General features: G+C 40.1%; 1 protein-coding gene across 1 annotated transcript; it reads left to right on the forward strand.

Annotated features, from left to right (window-relative positions):
- The first annotated feature begins 104 nt into the window (after positions 1 to 104).
- Positions 105 to 17,330, forward strand: LOC132841817 (serine/threonine-protein kinase ICK-like). The gene is made up of 13 exons (XM_060864361.1): positions 105 to 275; positions 1,695 to 1,936; positions 3,691 to 3,745; positions 4,713 to 4,834; positions 5,422 to 5,501; positions 7,105 to 7,237; positions 7,422 to 7,593; positions 7,714 to 7,881; positions 8,136 to 8,393; positions 11,263 to 11,468; positions 11,853 to 11,995; positions 15,423 to 15,536; positions 16,949 to 17,330. The coding sequence occupies exons 2-13, from the start codon at positions 1,836 to 1,838 to the stop codon at positions 17,104 to 17,106; spliced, it is 1,710 nt and encodes a 569-aa protein (XP_060720344.1). The 5' UTR covers positions 105 to 275; positions 1,695 to 1,835; the 3' UTR covers positions 17,107 to 17,330.
- Positions 17,331 to 19,609: the final 2,279 nt, after the last annotated feature.

Below are 19,609 nucleotides of genomic sequence, written 5' to 3' on the forward strand. Positions count from 1 at the left end.
TGATGTTTGACTGGTCAGTACCGCCGTGTTCTGTGTTTTGATTGGTTGGTAGTCAGCGCTTAAGGCAAGGTTTACCCAATCATAGTAAAGAAGGCGGGGTTTGTATGAGTTCGGGTGGGTCGAGAAAACGGTTTGTTTGTTTTTACTTGTTTGTTGTGTGATTCACTCGGCAGTTGTTAGGGACGGAGAAGCTTCATGTTGTTTACACTGAGATGTGCAGATGGGATTAGAGTAAGGTTATAACCACAGACTGGACTCTCTACGATGTACGACAGGTAAATATCCTGGGGCTAAAGTGTCGCACTTGTGTAGCTACCGTTAGCTTATGGGTATATGAATAAATCGTAGAAAATTCTCAATTAATGCTAACGACACGTACAGAGCAGTGATGTTCATTACCAAGGTGTTATACAGTCAGGAAATCGATCACATACGTGTTATTATATTTAACGCAATATTGTTATTTGTTATTTTTTTAATAGCTTAGCTTTAGCTGACACCTTTAGCTGTTCTGACGTCACGGGTGGGGGCGTGGCTAGGGCAATTACGTTATCCCAAATAAAACCGGATTAGGATTAGTTTATCAGGGTCACGTGATCATATAATCAGACTCCATCCTCAACATGACACACAAGCAACTCGAGCCAACGTTACAGCAACAATCAGAAAATGTAGTAATAATAATCACAAATCAGGAAGTGTTTCATATCCAGGCAACATCTGCTTCTATGCAGATGTTGCCTGGATATTATAACATTCTGTGGATTAAGCTTAATCCAGAGAATGTTATAATCTTTTCAAAGGACTTGAAAGACACCAACATGAGCAATCTGGTCAGAAACTGCGTAACGTAGGACCCCGTGTAAATGTAATCCTGTCTTGATAGAGCTAATGGTGCTTAAAAGCAGAACCAAATGAGGAAAACAAATTTGTTCCCAAAAAACAGGAAAGATGATGAGTTCAAAAGTTTACCATGATGTGCTGAGTTACAACAAAGCCCCACCTCGACGAATGAACGACCTGTAAGATGATAAGCGTAAATGGTGTTAAGATTTGGAACATGCTTTGTGTGAGGAGGTGAATAGTCCAATAGTAATAAAGTGCTGCTGCATCGCCCATTTTAGGTAAAGATGGCGTTCAGGTTGAATCCCACTGGAAATAGTATTACCGGGCTGTCACGTGGCGTCATAGCTTTATCACATAACCGTATAAGGTCATTAAAGCTGGATTTTTCTTTAACGGTATTAAAGTTAAAGAATAATTATAAGTAAAAATGACTGCAAGTACATGGAGGTATTTTTGAGTTTGTAGTCTGCAAGCACTGAGTCCTGCATATGACCTTTCTCTTTGCCTGCCACTCTGTGTGTTTATCTATAAAGTAAAAATAGAAAACCTTTTATTTTTGCAATTTTTTAACATTTGACAGCAATGGGCAGTTATTGTTGTTCTAATTAAGTGTATACTTTGTGGAAATGGAAAAAAAAGGTAATCAGAATAAAAGTCCCGCCTTTCATACCATTACGGTCTGCATCCATTTTTTTAATAGTAGTTTTGTCATTTGGATCATCTCAATTTCAGTCCACTGCAATTGCACAGTTTAAAACTGCTTTAAAGATCGTTTAATTTCAGATTCAGGCATCATTGTGTGTGGAGTTGTTAATAATCTGTTCATGCTGTCATTCTGTTCTTTGTAGGTGGTGGCTTGTACACAAACATCATGACTTCCCAGCCTGTCACTCAACTCCGCTGTAACCACAAACCCTGGCTGCATTTGAGCGGCCATCGTACAGGTGACAGGCGCCACTGTGCGTCATACTAAGAAAGAATAACGCACTATGAACCGATACGCTGCCCTACGGCAGCTTGGCGATGGCACCTATGGCTCAGTCACACTGAGCCGCTGCCTGGAGTCTGGTGAGCTAGTTGCTGTCAAGAAGTGAGTCAAGTTGTTCTAAAGCTTTTCTGTGTTTGTAGCAGAATGTGTGTTAGGATCATGTAAATATAAGATATGAGATAAATGTAGTTACTTAAGAAACTTTTATCTGTAGCTGTGAGACTGCTTAAGCATTGGGCTACATACAGTGACTTGCCGAGCACAGGGCAGCAGACAGTGACTAGCCGAGCACAGGGCAGCAGACAGTGACTAACCGAGCACAGGGCAGCAGACAGTGACTAACCGAACACAGGGCAGCAGACAGTGACTAACCGAACACAGGGCAGCAGACAGTGACTAACCGAACACAGGACAGCAGACAGTGACTAACCGAACACAGGGCAGCAGACAGTGACTAACCGAACACAGGGCAGCAGACAGTGACTAGCGGAGCACAGGGCAGCAGACAGTGGCTAGCGGAGCACAGGGCAGCAGACCGTGACTAGCGGAGCACAGGGCAGCAGACAGTGACTAGCGGAGCACAGGGCAGCAGACAGTGACTAGCGGAGCACAGGGCAGCAGACCGTGACTAGCGGAGCACAGGGCAGCAGACAGTGACTAGCGGAGCACAGGGCAGCAGACCGAGTCTAGCCGAGCACAGGGCAGCAGACCGTGACTAGCGGAGCACAGGGCAGCAGACAGTGACTAGCGGAGCACAGGGCAGCAGACCGTGACTAGCGGAGCACAGGGCAGCAGACCGTGACTAGCGGAGCACAGGGCAGCAGACAGTGACTAGCGGAGCACAGGGCAGCAGACAGTGACTAGCGGAGCACAGGGCAGCAGACAGTGACTAGCGGAGCACAGGGCAGCAGACCGTGACTAGCGGAGCACAGGGCAGCAGACCGTGACTAGCGGAGCACAGGGCAGCAGACAGTGACTAGCGGAGCACAGGGCAGCAGAACGAGTCTAGCCGAGCACAGAGCCGCAGACCAGGACTAGCCAGGCACAGAGCTGAGATCAGTCAACACGGAGACTTGGCCTGAGCCTAGCCAAAACAGAGGCTTAGCTGACAAAGGCCAGACGTATTAAGACACAGAGCCCTAGACCGAGACAAGCCAAGTGCAGAGATCAAGCATAAGATCAAGGCTATCGTGTTTAAGAGGTTGACAGGCTTTGTGAATTTCTGCGAGGTCATGACTTCAACTCATATCACTTGAAGCATTACGTGTTTGCAGTTAAGCAGCTGGTAATTTGGCATCGTCTTTTCAGTTCGGTGTACAACAATGTACAATGTTCAGACCAGTCACGTAGCCTGTTTTAGCTGTGGTGGATCCCAGGGTTTAAAGCCTTCCACTCTGGTAATTATGTAGACATCTGTGAGGCTTCTGAAAGCCACAGTTAATGCATGTTCTATTTTTAACTTGAGCAGGATGTTGTTATCAGAGAAGGGACATGAACAGGAGTCCTGGAGCGTTTTATTGATTTAAATTAACAACGTATTAAGGAAATTGGTTTGGCAGCACATAGTCATCTAATCTGTAAAGAATGAACAATCTGTAAGAATTATATAATGAAAAAATACTACTCTGCAAAATACATCAACAAGGTAATCAGAGCCTTTTTGGTAAACTGTTGAGGTTCATCCGATGTTCATGTCTAAAGACTGATCGTGACTATTTGTATTTCTTTTTCTCCTTTTTTGCAGGATTTGTTATTTGCGAATTGTATCCCCATGGTTAATGTATTTACCGTCGTATTTTTATCGTCACAAATCAGTATGTGTGTTTATATTGAATTTTGATTCTTTCCTTATGCAGAATGAAAAGGAAGTTCTATTCCTGGGAGGAGTGCATGAATCTCCGAGAGGTCAAGGTACGCACAGTTGCTGTCATGATAGAAAAGATTTCATAAAATCATAAAATATCATGCTTTCATCTCTCTTCATGCTCTCCCACATACAAGTCATTACTTAGAAAATATGTTTGGCTTCAGCTGCTCTGAAGGTGGGGGGATACATGTCCTTGCATTTCTTATGATTGTTTTGTCACCTTTTTGTCCATAATTGCTGGCATACTTCATTAAAAAAAAAAAAAATTCTGCAGCAGCACTGTGAAGATAGTAGGTGACTCGTGTGTGTCTGTCTGTGTCTGTCTTGATATTGCAGTGCTTCTAACTCTGTTTGTCCTCTGTTTTAATCCTATTTAAAAAAAAAACAAAACAAAAAAGCATGCTATCAAGCAGGAAGCCTATCAAGTACATTTACTAGATGTTGATGATGATGAATCCTTTCCAGTGCATGGAATTATTGAGCTTAGAGAGATTTAGAAGTCATTCCAATTGCAAATCAAATCAGAACTATAAATATGAGAACAAATTCCAATCAAGATATTGTCACACACGTAGTATACCGCATAGTCCTATATCAGCACATGCCGTCTTACAGATGGTGTTTTTACCCTAAAAATATACTCACTGCACACTTTATTCAGAATACCAGTTTTACTTCCAGCCAATCACGTGGCAGTAGCACAGTGCATCCTAGTATTACAGAGATGTTCCTAATAAAATGGCTGACACGTGTATGTTGCCTATTTTAAATCCAGGGCTCAAGCTCTTGTTCACAGGCTCCAAAGGACACATTTCGATTTGATAAAACCGTTTAAACAGTTCACCAGCATCAATCATCAGCATCCTGTTTGTTTGTTTTTTTCCTCCTCTTTTATTTATCCCCACGGCATGCCCATAATAACCTTTATTTTTATTTGAAATAAAATATTCAGATTCAGGGGTTTGTTAAAAGTTTGTCGGTCAGTAAAACAGTGATGTCTTTCACTCCCAGTCCCTGAAGAAACTCAACCACGCCAACGTGATCAAGCTGAAGGAGGTCATCCGGGAAAACGACGAATTGTACTTTGTGTTCGAGTATATGAAGGAGAACCTCTACCAGCTAATGAAAGAAAGGTAACCAAGAAAAATGCACCGTGGACTAGAGGCTGACATTTTTTTCGGGATTCCCGCGGGTCACAAAATCACTATTAATCACGTGACTGGAACGGGACAGGAAAAAATGTCAGCGGGAGTGGGCGGGACCGGGAATACACAAATATACCTTTTGACATAAATAAAAATATAATCTGTTTGCTTTGGTATGGCTGGTTAAATGAATGATGTGCTCCACACACCCGTGACAGTTGGTGACAGTAATGTATGCCAACCACCAATAATATAAGAGAAGGCGTCTTCCCCATGCACTCTCTAGAAGCCGCGAAAATTAAAAATGGAGTCAGACCCGAAACTTACACTGCAACGACAACTCTGGGGAAAAAGATAACTCTGTCCGGCTCACTTCTAGAGGCTGACATTTCTTTGGGATTCCCGTGGGTCACGGGATTGGGAGGGATTGGGATGGGACGGGAATTTTTTTTTTGGGAGTGGGACAGGAGAGGTTTGAAAATACACTCCCGTGTCACCCTCTACTGTGGACCACAGACTGTGAGCTTCATCACATCCTCAGAGTGTCCTACACACCCGTATATTTGTTTTTCCAGAACACGCATGTTTCCAGAGTCTGCAGTGAGGAATATTATGTATCAGATTCTACAGGGACTTGCTTTCATTCACAAACATGGTATATTTCTATCTTTCATAAACATAAATAATAATACAAGATCTGGTCCTGTATTCATAAAAAGTCTCAGCGCATAGAGTTGCACCTAGTAAAGAAATTTTTAACTCTAAAATGAGCTCATAAAGTAGAATAGTGTTAGGAGAAGAGAGGAAGACTTTTAAGTGGCTTAAGAGATCCTTTAGCAGAGGAGAAAATGGCTGAAAGGTGAAGAGGGAGAAGAAATGTATACAATATTTAATAATGATAGTGTTAATACAATGCTACAGAGTAGATTGTGTTGGGATTATTTTTGACCAATCATATTAGAGATACAGCGCCGATATGCTAACATCTCCGAAACAGAGCCAATATGCCATAGCGTCAGAAATGGTATAATTTGGCATTATGACATTTCTGAACTGTGTCGAAGATGATTACATTTACATTACAAGGTGATTGTGGCAGCTTCAGTTGTGTTCTGCTTCTTGAAGATTGCAGATATTCAAAGAGAAGTTACAAACGTCATGTGGTCTCTGAGGAAAACAACCTCCTAATCAGTACACAATTGTCAGACTGTATCTGACCGTAGAAAGAACATTATTCGCAATAACGCTCTCTGGTTTTTATAACAGTTTATAATCACACCCTACAGTGTCACCCAAAAGAGGATGAGGTTCCCTTTTGGGTCCGGTTCCTCTCAAGGTTTCTTCCTCTTCCATCTAAGGGAGTTTTTTCCTTACCACAGTCGCCTCAGGCTTGTTCATTGGGGATGAATACAAACACATTTAAATATAAGTCTCATATATACATCTCTAATATGATCGGTCATGAATGTAATCCCAGGGGGCACGGTGGCTTAGTGGTTAGCACGTTCGCCTCACACCTCCAGGGTTGGGGGTTCGAATCCCGCCTCCACCTTGTGTGTGTGGAGTTTGCATGTTCTCCCCGTGCCTCAGGGGTTTCCTCCGGGTACTCCGGTTTCCTCCCCCCGGTCCAAAGACATGCATGGTAGGTTGATTGGAATCTCTGGAAAATCGTCCCTAGTGTGTGATTGCGTGAGTGAATGAGTGTGTGTGTGCCCTGCGATGGGTTGGCACTCCGTCCAGGGTGTATCCTGCCTTGATGCCCGATGACGCCTGAGATAGGCACAGGCTCCCCGTGACCCGAGGTAGTTCGGATAAGCGGTAGAAGATGAATGAATGAATGAATGTAATCCCTACATAATATAGCCTCAAATATCTTAACATAGAGACAAAGTGAAGGCTTATGTTAGACCAGATTTTTAAGGTGCACCTTTTTTTATTAGACAACCAATCAGTGTCTTCAAAAGAATGTCATACAGATGTGTCATACTGACGTGTCATACAGACGTGTCATCAGGGTCGGCTCAGCCTTCTCTCTTAGATAAAAAATGTATTTTCCTTGCTCAGAGCTGCTCTGAGATTGGTCCTCAATCACTCTTAAGCTAAGATTCCTAGTAAGAATTTATAAGTTTAGGAGCTCTTTAATTAGGAGATGTGATTAGGAGAATCTTTATAAATACAGGCCCTGATTGTGTGTGCTATTTGTAGCTTTGTGTTTAATATCCTGAAGTTCCTGCTTAACGATTTTGCCTTTCTTCTAGGTTTTTTTCATAGAGACATGAAACCAGAGAATCTTTTGTGCATGGGTCCTGATCTTGTGAAAATCGCAGACTTTGGACTTGCACGAGAGATCCGATCTTGTCCTCCTTACACTGACTATGTGTCGACAAGATGGTAGCATTTCCTTTTCTTTTTTTCCTTCTCTTGTGATCGTATGAATGATAGTTTGAATAAGGAATGACACAGAATATACAATGCAGAATTGCTGACTCAAGATACAATTACTTAGACATGATACATACATTTTCTATTGATTTTTTTTTTCCACCCGTAAATGCCTTTTTCCCCATGATAAAAGGTACCGAGCTCCAGAAGTACTTCTCAAGTCCACAAGCTACAGCTCACCTATAGACCAGTGGGCCGTAGGCTGCATCATGGCTGAACTCTACACGCTCAGGCCGCTGTTTCCTGGCTCCAGTGAGGTGGACACTATTTTCAAGATCTGCCAGGTTTTGGGAACTCCAAAGAAGGTAGGACATAAATAACTATTATTACAGATAGTAAATAAAATGATCTATTTAGCTTGAAGTTAAAATGTTTTTAGTTGTGCATTTTTGTGAACGTTTTGATTGTTTGCCTGGACCATGTAGAATGACTGGCCAGAAGGATGCCTGCTGGCAGCTACCATGGGTTTCCGCTGGCCACAGTGCGTGCCCATGAACCTAGCCTCCCTGATCCCCAACGCTAGTTCTGAAGCCATTCAGCTGATGAGAGACCTGCTGCAGTGGGACCCCAAAAAACGGCCAGCAGCCAGCCAGGTAACGCAAAGTTACAAATACTTGTAAATATGTAAAAAGTTTGGCAAACCTGGCAACCTTAAGAAGTTTCAGAAGATCCACCCCTTCCCCCGTCTTACATTAATGGTGTTTTAGCCGGTTCTTCAGCTTGTGCTTCTTCTTCATGGTTGTCAGGTCTGAGTTATAATACTGCAAAACACCAAGACAAAATGAGACACTAAAAATCACCATTCCTCATGTTCTAACCCCGTCTCATGGTACTCTTTGAATCTCAGGCCCTGCGCTATCCCTACTTTCATGTGGGTCAGGTCCTTGGTGCACCACAGCAGATTCAGGACCAAGGAAAAACACAGCCTCCGCAACTCAGGCCAAATCCTTCTCCTCAGATCCCAACCCTCCCTTTACCTGATACAACCTATCAACCTCAACACCGTCCAGAGCCACCTAAAAGGCCAGGAAAGACAGAGGTCAGGACAGACAGAGCAGTGCGCAACCGCTTCCCTCAAATACATGACAAAGGCTTGCAGAGCAAGGTGAGCACTGCCACTGTGTTGTTGGAAAGGTGAAAAAAATCTGTTTTCAAAATTGAACACATTCTACACTCAATTGTCATTTTAACAAGAACACCTATACTCCTGCTCATTCACGCTATTATTCAGTTTTATTATCCAATCATGTGACTGCAGTGCACATGATATAGGCTTGAATATTTCAAAAACTGTGAAACTCATGAGATTTTTCACAGTTTCTAGAGTTTGCTCCAAACGGTGCATGCAGGTACTGTACGTACTGGGCACAGGTTCACACAAAACTGATCAGTTGAAGATTGGAAATACATCATCTGGCATTTTTATTAACTTCCCCTAAGCCAGTTTTACATACGCTACCTGATTGAGCCTGTTATCTCTGAAGCCTGAAGCTCTGATGCTTGTCTACATGATTTTATGCACTTGGGCTGCTGTTGCTACACAACTGCTTTATTGGATAATTGCATGCATTAAAATACATTGATCAGATAGTGTATGATCAAACTATATTGTATATTATATAATTGTTTCAGTTATAGTAACTAAGGAATAATGGTTAAACAGCTGAATTCATGTCCAGACTGTTAGCATCTTATTCATAATAGGTTCAACAACCAGACAAAGAAAATGAATGCATTGCTTATTGATCGGCAAAAACATGTTGTTATGTGTTATGCAGGCCCTGTGACATGCCTCAGTGCTCTAAGTGTAGTCTGTGCTACAAATTTAATCCACAGCACCTGCTAAACCACAATAAAAGAAAAAAATGTAATCAGCTTTTAAAGTGAAGGACAATATTCTCAGAATTACATGTACAGTGGTGTGAAAAAGTGTTGGCCCCCTTCCTGATGTTTTATTATTTTGCATGTTTGTCTCACTTTGTTTCAGATCATCAAACAGATTTAAATATTAGTCAAAGAAAACACAAGTAAACACAACATGCAGTTTTTAAATGAAGGTTTTTATTATTAAGGGAAAACAAAATCCAAACCCACATGGTCCTGTGTGATAAAGTGTTTGCCCCCCCCATTAAAACATAACTGTGGTATATCACACGTGAGTTTAATTTCTCTAGCCACACTCAGGCCTGATCACTGCCACACCTGTTCACAATCAAGAACTAACTTAAATAGGACCTGACTGACAAAGTGAAGAAGACCAAAAGATCCTCAAAAGCTACACATCATCCCGAGATCCAAAGACATTTAAGAACAAATGAGAAAGAAAGTAATTGAGATCTGTCAGTCTGGAAAAGGTTATAAAGCCATTTCTAAAGCTTTGCGACTCCAGCGAGCCACAGTGAGAGCCATAGTGAGAGTGGTGACCAAACACGGAACAGTGGTGAATATTCCCAAGAGTGGCCGGTCGACCCAAGAGCGCAGCGACGACTCATCTAAGATGTCACAAAAGACCCCACAACATCATCCAAAGATCTGCAGGCCTCATTTTCCAGTTATGGTCAATGTTTATGCCTCCACCATAAGAGACTGGGCAAAAATGGCCTGCATGGCAGAGTTAAAGATCGCTGCTGAGCAAAAAGAACATAAAGGCTCGTTTCATATTTGCCAGAAAACTTCTGGATGATCCGAAAGACTTTTGGGAAAATACTATGTGGTCTGTCGAGAAAAAAGTTGAAATTTTTCAAAAAATTTCAGATTACATCTGGTGTAAAAGTAACACTGCATTTCAGAAAAAGAACATCATACCAACAGGAAAATATGGTGGTGGTAGTGTGATGTTCTGGGGCTGTTTTGCTGCCTCAGGACCTGGAAGACTTGCTGTGATAAATGGAACCATGAATTCTTCATGAATTCATTCATGAAGTCGCCCTCCACCATGAAAAATCTACCAAAAAATCCTGCAGGACATTGTGCAGCCATCTGTTTGTGACCTCAAGCTGAAGCGAACTTGGGTTCTGAAGCAGGACAATGATCCAAAACACACCAGCAAATCCAACTCTGGATGCCTGAAGAAAAACAAAATGAAGTCTTTGGAGTGGTCTAGTCAAAGTCCTGACCTGAATCCTATTGAGATGATGTAACCTCAGGCTATTAAAGGCGGTTCATGCTCGAAAACCCTCCAATGTGGCTGAGTTACATGAATTCTGCAAAGATGAGTGGACCAAAATTCCTCAACAGCGCTGTAACAGACTCATTGCACGTTATCACAAATGCTTGATTGCAGTTTTTGCTGCTAAAGGTGGCACCAGTTATTAGGTTTAGGGGCAAACACTTTTTCACACAGGACCATGTAGGTTTGGATTTTTTTTTTCATTAATAATAAAAACCTTCATTTAAAAACTGCATGTTGTGTTTACTTGTTATCTTTGACCAATATGTAAATTTGTTTGATGATCTGAAACATTAAGTGTGACAAACATGCAAAAAATAAAAAATCAGGAAGGGTTCCAACACTTTTTCACACCACCGTATGTGGAAATCCTGACAAAACCAAGCAAAATAGTGCAGCACATATAACTGCTGCTTACCACATGGTCACCTTATGTTTTAACATGTGAATAGTAGCTTTTTACTTTCAATGCCAGGACAGAACACCCCCAATGTGTTTCCAGCCCTGACAAAATACACCAGTCGTGTGTTTGTTTGTTCTCTTTAGTCTACATTATTGCACTTAGTTAGCTAAAATAAGCTTGCCTTATGTTATTACATTATGTTTGCTGCCATTAGGCACACTAAGGTTTTCCTTGAATGCGGGGTAACTAATACATTTCTTTTATTTGCACCTGGTGGAGCAAATAAAATGACTTCGGTTCCAGGTAACATAACATGATAATCAATATGAAATATCAATATGGAAGATTGTGTGTTTGTGTGTGTGTGTGTGTGTGTGTGTGTGTGTGTGTGTTTGTGTGCAGCTAACTCTAGAACCCGAGAATGCAAATTTGTCAGGCAGTTTATCGAAGGCCAAAGGAGGCAGAAGGAGGTGGGGTAATGTGACGGGGGTCTTAAAAGGTGAAGACTGGGATGATTCTGAGGACACAGACTCTACAAACACAACACTGAACAAATCCATTTTCACCAGCAATGAAAAACGGCTACAGGGTGACAGCAGCATGAACAGGTGATTACATTTACAGTATTTAGAAGATACCCTTATCCAGAGCGACATACAAATGCACTGTATTATTCTTTATTATTGAATACAATAACTCTTCAATAGGTTCAATAGGTTACAGACATAAAATACCATGAGCCTAAATCACTGTTCAAAGTTTTTTTTGTGATGTTTTTTTATAAACACAGAACAAACAGGGGAGAAAGTGCTAGCATGCTAACGTTCTGAAAGAAAATTCTTGATATTTCAAAAACAACAGTCAGATAAAGCTGAAAACATGATAGTTAGTGTTCATATAGTTGACTTACATTCAGCTTTGCAGAGAGATTTGTTTCATTTACTTGGCATTGTAGTTTTTTTTTAATTTTTTTTTTAATACTTTTTATGCAGGCAGGGAAACGCTTTAGATTTCAGTCTATCCAACGCCAGGAAGGATGGAGTCACAAATATAAACACCACGCTGCCCTTCCAGGAGTCATCCAGGACAGCATCAGCCAAACAGCATTACTTGAACCAGTCAAGATATTTACCAGGTATTTACATGTGCCATCAAAGCTAAAGCACTCAGAATGTTTTTCCAAAATTGAATGCTTACCTGGAAATGGCAATATATATATATATATATATATATATATATATATATATATATATATATATATATATATATATATATCATATAACTCTAATGAAGTTTTCATGTAGATGTATATGTTTTATATTATGTATATATTTTAAATAAATGGTTTCAAAAGAGGCCAAAAAAAATGTATCGGTGATGACTTTGTTCATCACAGAATTTTTTTTATGTCACACTCCACAGCGGTGGTTAATGGCTCATATGAATATGGAGGCAGGATCGCGTGCTTTCATTGCATTGGCCCGGGTTCGATTTGTTTTTAGACAAGGAGCTAACCCAACTACTGAAGCATTAACTCTCAGTGGTGGGCCCAGACCCAGATAAAATGGAAGGGTTGCAACAAGAAGGGCATCCAGTGTAAAATCTAATATGCAGACCACGTGATCTGCTGTGACGACCCCGAATGGGGATCAGCCAAAAGAACAAAAAAAAAAAAAAGCTTTAAAAATTTGTAGTAATTTCTGTTTTTATATAGACTACTAATAATACTAAGGGCATGTGGTACCTAGTGGTTAAGGTGTTGGGCTACCAATCGGAAGGCTGTGAGTTCGATCCCAGGTACACCTAGCTGCTACTGTTGAGCCCCTGAGCAAGGCCCTTAACCCTCAGTTGTACAAAAATGAGATAATGTAAGTCGCTCTGGATAAGGGCTTCTGCCAAATGCTGTAAAGGTAATGTATGTAATGTACTTCAATATTAGTTTACATTGCTTTAGAGCTTAAAAAAACAGTTTATTTTTATATCTTCAAATTAAATGGTTATATCAAACTCATTCCAAGGTAATCTGAACAGTTTGATGGTTCGTGGTAGGATTTATTTTTTTTTGGTGGTGGTGAAAAATTAATCAGTTTGCATGATTGAAAAAGAGTGAGATACTTAGGGGGTTTTTACACCTGGTCACTTCATGCGTTTTCTGTGATCAGATAGCTATCCGATCGTAAAAAGACCAGGTGTAAATGCCCTCCGAAACGGTTTTGAGACGGATATAAATCCGATCGTTCAAACCACTTCAGGAGGTGGTCTGGGACGCATTACAGATGAAACTGGACAGGTGTAAATGAATGTGGTTGTTCAAGCCACATACGTCAGCGCTATACTCCTCCCAAACGGAAGTACGTCACTCGCAAGTGACTCACGAGTCGTGCATCACGCCAGAAACAAATATGTTTTCCCATCAGTGCTGGCTCCGATCTTTCACCCAGGTGTCTCGTTTGGTTTTAAAATACACTGCTGCCGCCAGCGAAAATGCAGCAAACAGTAATTGCTGTTTTTTGTAGCAACCGCATGCACCAAAGCGTGTTCCATTTCAATTACCTCGGAAATGAGGTAAAATATATTTGCATTTTGGGCGGGAGTAAAAAGATCGGATTGATATCCGATTCGCCAAGTGTTTATGTGGCCTAATGTAAATGGAACAGTTTTAACAAATCAGATAGCTATCGGATCAGAGAAAACACATGAAGTGACCAGGTGTAAAAAGGCCTTTAGTAAGCAAAGCAGAACTGAATAATAAAGTGTAGTCTCTATTCAGAAAGTACAGTATTATTTACTGCTGCTTTGGTTTCTATACTGAGTAACCCATAGTGGGAGCAACAGCATTATTCTATATCACACTTCAGCCACAGTAACTGAATTAATTCCTATAACTCTAAATAAAATACATTGATTATCTCTGTAAAATAAAGAAGTAAGTGGAAATCTGTGGCCTCTTTACGTTAGGAAACACAGCAGATTTCCTAATGACTCTTTACTGGACTTGAATGCAGCCATTTGCAGCCTTTTATTTATAATCTCACTCACTGGTGTCACATAAATGAGGATGGGTTCTCTTTTAAGTCTGTTTCCGCTCCAGGTTTTTTACTCCTATCATCTAAGAGAGTTTTTCCTCAACACTCTAAACAGTTTTGCTCTTTAGGGATAAATTCACATTAACATTTTATGTTCTGAAAATCTGCTTTGAGACAATGTCCATTGTTAAAAGTGCTTTAAAAACTAAATTTTATTGAATTGAATTTTTAGTCTCTTCTGTAAATGAAATTAATTTTTTTTTCCAGATCTCTTGTTTAATTGAATTAATTTTAATAAAAACATTTTTAATCAAAACGCTTCCGTAAGCTTACCATTGTGTCAAAGTGTGCCAACTGCTACAGTAGTCTATACATATATCTGTAAGTACAGTGACAATAGCAAAATCTCAATGCTGCCACAATTCAACAACCAGCTATTCTTTTAAATCTCACAGAGGGAATGTCTTTTTAATATCTAATCATAGTCTAATCAAGACAAGGCAGAGAGTGGCATCGCATGGAAGGAGCTAAAGTATGAGTTTGTTCAAGTGCTTTTGAGTAAGCAGTCTATATAAATTGTAGAGCTGAAGCCAAATAATTTGGCAGCATCTGGGTAATTATTTACAGACTGCGCTGTAGATGAACTTCATTGTTTTATCATTTATACTCTGTCCATGAGAGGGTGTTGGAGCGCCATCAGAGAGCTAACACTTACGGTGGCCGAGAAGTGCAAAACACATTAACAAATCCGAAAACACATTAGCAAATCAGAATACACATTAACAGATCCAAAAACACAACGACAAGTCAGACAACCCAGAAACGGTAGTGTATCGTTTTTGAATGGAAACTTACGGATCATTGGACAAGACACCTGTCACTCAAGATATACAGGTATGGAATCTTATGTGTAAAGTTCTCCGTTTAAATATAAGAAAATAGCAGAATTAATCCACAGTAATCCATTCCATCCATCCATTCCAACTTTTCCCTGCGGCAGACTGTTGAACTTCATGTATACCTTGAGTGACAGGTGTCTTGTCCAATCACAGACTATACCAACCGCTTCCTGGTAGTCTGAAATATCGTTGTGTTTTCGGATTTGTTAATGTGTTTTCTGATTTGTTAATGTGTTTCGTGCACCGATTCAGACAACCCGGAAGCGGTAGGTATAGTTTGTGAATGGAAACTTACCGATCATTGGACAAGACACCTGTCATTAAAGATATACAGGTGAATGAAAGGTGTCTCGTCCGATGATGGTAAGTTTCCATTCACAAACTATACCAACCTCTTCCGGGTTGTCTGACTTGTTAATGTGTTTTGGGATTTGTTAATGTGTTTTCGGATTTGTTAATTTGTTTTGCACTTCTTGGCCACCGTAAACACTGCTCTAATTTAAAGCTGAATTGGGATATAAATGTTTGTAACTAAAGTGCTGCAATCAGAACAAATAAATATCCTGATTGAATTTAATTCATCCTCAGCTCGTGCTTTATGTAATAAACTTGTATATGATGTGTTTGCATATGAAAGGGTTAAGCACAAAGAAGAATGTAGCAGTAAACGCAGCAAAGGACTACAGTGGAAACCCGTGGGAGGGCAGCAGAGTTCCTGTCGGAGGAACGCTCCCTAACATAGGCAGCCATGGTAAGAGACAAACACTACATTTTTGTGGTACTTGATGTCAGTGAATATAAAATGTTGTTAATAGATAACATCATGTAACACTCCTAGTCAAATAAAAGCCTCATCAGCATTATTAGTAGTTTTAGTACTTTTTTTGGAGTATGTCGCTTTTTTAAGCTTTTTATGTGGCCAATGTGAAATGTGTTGCAGTTACACGTGCAGGTGGATATGTGCCCTCAGTTTATAAGAAGGAGATTATTTGTTTATTTGCAATTGATCACATCCAGTTAAGAAAGAAATAAATCATTAGCTGTTTGTCACTAATAGGGTGGCTGGCTTGTTACCATAGAACAGATAATGTATCAGAACAAATATTCAGTATCTAAATTCATGCAGATATCAATATAGGCTTCTTCTTCAAAGCTTTTTTTTTTTTTTTTAAATAATCCATAATGCATAATTTCCATAATGTTTTACATAATTCATGCAGATATAAATATAGGATTCTTCTTCAAAGCTGTGCTCTGACCCCAACATTTATATAAAAAAAGAAAATAAAAAGGGTTGACCCCAATGTTTATATATATATATATATATATATATATATATATATATATATATATATATATATATATATATATATATATATATAAAAAAAACGTTGGGATGTCAGTATGTCCCTTAAATGTATATGTGCCCTTAAATGTATATGTGACAAAAATAAAGGCTTATTCTTCAAATGTAATTATTTAACAGCTGGAAAAATGTAATTATTTTGTGCAGTGTTTAGTTTTTATTTTTAAATTATTCTGGAGTCATCTAGGGGGGGCATGGTGGCTTAGTGGTTAGCACGTTCGCCTCACACCTCCAGGGTCGGGGTTCGATTCCCGCCTCCACCTTGTGTGTGTGGAGTTTGCATGTTCTCCCCGTGCCTCGGGGGTTTCCTCCGGGTACTCCGGTTTCCTCCCCCGGTCCAAAGACATGCATGGTAGGTTGATTGGCATCTCTGGAAAAATTGTCCCTAGTGTGTGATTGCGTGAGTGAATGAGTGTGTGTGTGTGCCCTGCGATGGGTTGGCACTCCGTCCAGGGTGTATCCTGCCTTGATGCCCGATGACGCCTGAGATAGGCACAGGCTCCCCGTGACCCGAGGTAGTTCGGATAAGCGGTAGAAGATGAATGAATGGAGTCATCTAAATAATGTGTAGTCATGCTCTTATCCAAAATTAATCCACACTACATGATTTGATTTTGTGTTTTCGCTTATTGATATAGATGAGACTGATGAGATTGATATAGATGAGACATCTATATTGATGTCTTTGTGTTGTGTAATTATTGCATTTATTCCCATGCACTGAATGTCTCGTGTTTCCCCTGGGAAGACTCCAACTGTATTTAATTCCTTTTCATGTGAACTTTGTCATTTTCCAGATTATGCACCATGGAAATCAAGCAGGTCAAATAGTCATGTGGGCACGTCGTCTTACGTGCCATCTCCCACCACAAGCACACACAGCACGCGATCTCGGCCTTCAGTGCAACCCGTTCACGGCCGCACAGACTGGTCTGCCAAATACGGCCGTCGTTAGGCCAAATCCAGCACGCTGCTTTCTCTACCCTGTGATGTACATTTTTTTTTTTAATCTGTCATTTCTTATACAGCAATAAACTTTTACATTCCTCTGTGTAAATGGTTTGTGTATAGTTTTGATATTGATTTTGCAAAATATGCAGAATAATCTCAGTGCTGGTGTCATTGTTTTTGTTGCAAATTTCTCTTATTCTGCATAATAAAAATAAACAAAAAATTTCATCCATTAATATATGTTCATTGGATTTGGTGATGTTACGTCCCTAAAGTTGGCCTAGAAGTATGAATGGGACGTAAGCAAAAAAAAAGGTTGACTGAGGAGAAACAAGCAAATAATTCCACTCCCTCTTTTCACAACAATACCCCGGCATGTAACACCCCCACCCTTCAAACCTATGTTTTCCATAATGTTTGTACGTTAAAGATCACATTCAATAACCAATTCTGTTCTCGAAAGTGCATCAGCAACCACATTATCGTTCCCTTTCTTGTGTCAGATTTCAATATTATAATTCTGGACTATCAGAGCCCATCTCATTAGACTTTGATTTTGATTATATATCTGACACAAAAATGTAAGAGGTTTGTGGTCGGTTTATAAAATCACTGGACATGCAGTAGCCCCAACATCTACCTCAAAATTTTCTAGTGCTAGTACTAATGCTAATGCCTCTTTCTCAATTGTAGACTGATGTTTAGTAAACTTCTTAAACAAATAACAGATGGGGTGAACAATGCCTTCTACGTCTTGTAAAAAGACCAGCGCCTACTCCAACTGCGCTGGCATCCACCTCCAACTTAAATGGTATTGAGAAATTTGGGGCAGACAGAACAGGAGCATTACACAACAACTCCTTAATAGTGAGAAAGGCATTTTGATTATCAGATGACCAAATAAATAGTATTGTCAAAATAAGAAATTCCGTCAGGGGCTTTGCAACTACTGAGAAGTTCCTAAAAAAAGTCTGTAATAACCTGCCATACCCAAAAATTACCTCAGTTCATGCCGAGTCCATGGTTGCCGGGAACACCTTTATGGCTAGGACTTTAGCGTCCACAGGGCAAACTTGACCGTCCCCCACTTGCTTATCTAGACACATCACCATAGCCTTGCTCACATTTGGCCAAATTCAAAGACAGTAAAGCCTCAGAAAGTCGCTGAAGGTTAAGAGAAACACATGTTCTGACCATGTAGACAAATAGACCACTAGGTCATTCAAATAAGCACTGCGGTTCTCTAGACCTGCGAGTACAGTATTAACTAATTGCTGAAAAGTTGCTGGTGCATTTCGCGGGTCACAAAAGCAGATATTTCGGATGCTCATGGTGTCAATGGCGCCTGCCAATAACCTTATCTAACCTAAACATATCTAATTTGCTAACAAATTCAGCAGAGCCCACATTATCGATGCAGTCCTCCATCCTAGGTCATGGAAAACAGTCACAGAATTAACTTTACTATAATCAGTAGAAAATTGCATCGTACCATCAGCTTTTGCCACCAAAAGACACAGAGAACTCCATGGGCTAACACTAGGTTTAGCAAAACCCATCAGAAAGTGCTTTATTGCCAAGTATTCTTATGATGAGATTAACAAAAAATACACCTGTTAAAAATTATAAAATAAATTGAAAAATAAATGAATTGTGCTATAGATGAAAAAAATGGAATAGAATAGAATGTAAGGTTATTGAACATTGTTACTGTGTAATGGGGGAACATTTAACTGTTCAGGAGGTAGATCGCCTGGGGAAAGATACTGAAAAAAAGCCAGTGGTACCATTCAGGTTCAGGTCCAGTATTATTGTGAACCATCTGACCGCGACTAGTTTACATCTGGTCCAGAATGACAGTCAGCAGGCCAAGGTCGCCAGTGTGTAGAGGAATAATAGCACAACATACAGTTCCAAACAGCTTACATACTCTGTTTTCTGGACTACGCTGGATATCAATGATGAAAAGGATTCTGTACAGTCGTAATAGTCATAGCATGGAGTTGTTCGGAAAGTAGGCTAAGCGCAGCTATTGTGTGATTAATAAACCTTTATTGATTATACCATAAGTAGTTCCATCCATCTCAGGTTACGGTGTATTTGGACATGAGGTACAAGCACTGTGCATGCAAGGGAAGATGACTCCAGTTGAGCCCCATGTTCCTCTGGAATACCTATTTTTTCTCACTTCCAATCTACATAAACCTTAGCTTCGGCACCCCAATTCGGAAGAACTGATTAGTTAGTATAACGTATGTATTTAGAAATATTGTGGTATGGGTTAACATGGTCTAACAGGTGCTCAACATTACATTTACATTTACATTTACAGCATTTGGCAGACGCCCTTATCCAGAGCGACGTACATAAGTGCTTAAATCTCTAACATTGAATACATTAATGCTGGATCACTAAGTTACATACTTAAGATACCATGAGTTTAAAACATTTGTTCAAAGTTACAATGAAAGTGTCAAAGGTGTGTTTTTTTTTTTTTTTTTTTTTTT

The sequence above is a fragment of the Tachysurus vachellii genome, chromosome 2 (genome assembly GCF_030014155.1).
Source record: "Tachysurus vachellii isolate PV-2020 chromosome 2, HZAU_Pvac_v1, whole genome shotgun sequence".
Taxonomy (NCBI): domain Eukaryota; kingdom Metazoa; phylum Chordata; class Actinopteri; order Siluriformes; family Bagridae; genus Tachysurus; species Tachysurus vachellii.

Excerpts from the sequence above, each read along its gene's own strand:
- LOC132841817 (XM_060864361.1), top strand. The coding sequence starts at position 1,836 with ATGAACCGATACGCTGCCCTACGGCAGCTTGGCGATGGCACCTATGGC. Across the intron at positions 4,835-5,421 it reads TACCAGCTAATGAAAGAAAG|AACACGCATGTTTCCAGAGT; the intron begins GTAACCAAGAAA and ends TTGTTTTTCCAG. Across the intron at positions 7,594-7,713 it reads TTTTGGGAACTCCAAAGAAG|AATGACTGGCCAGAAGGATG; the intron begins GTAGGACATAAA and ends TGGACCATGTAG.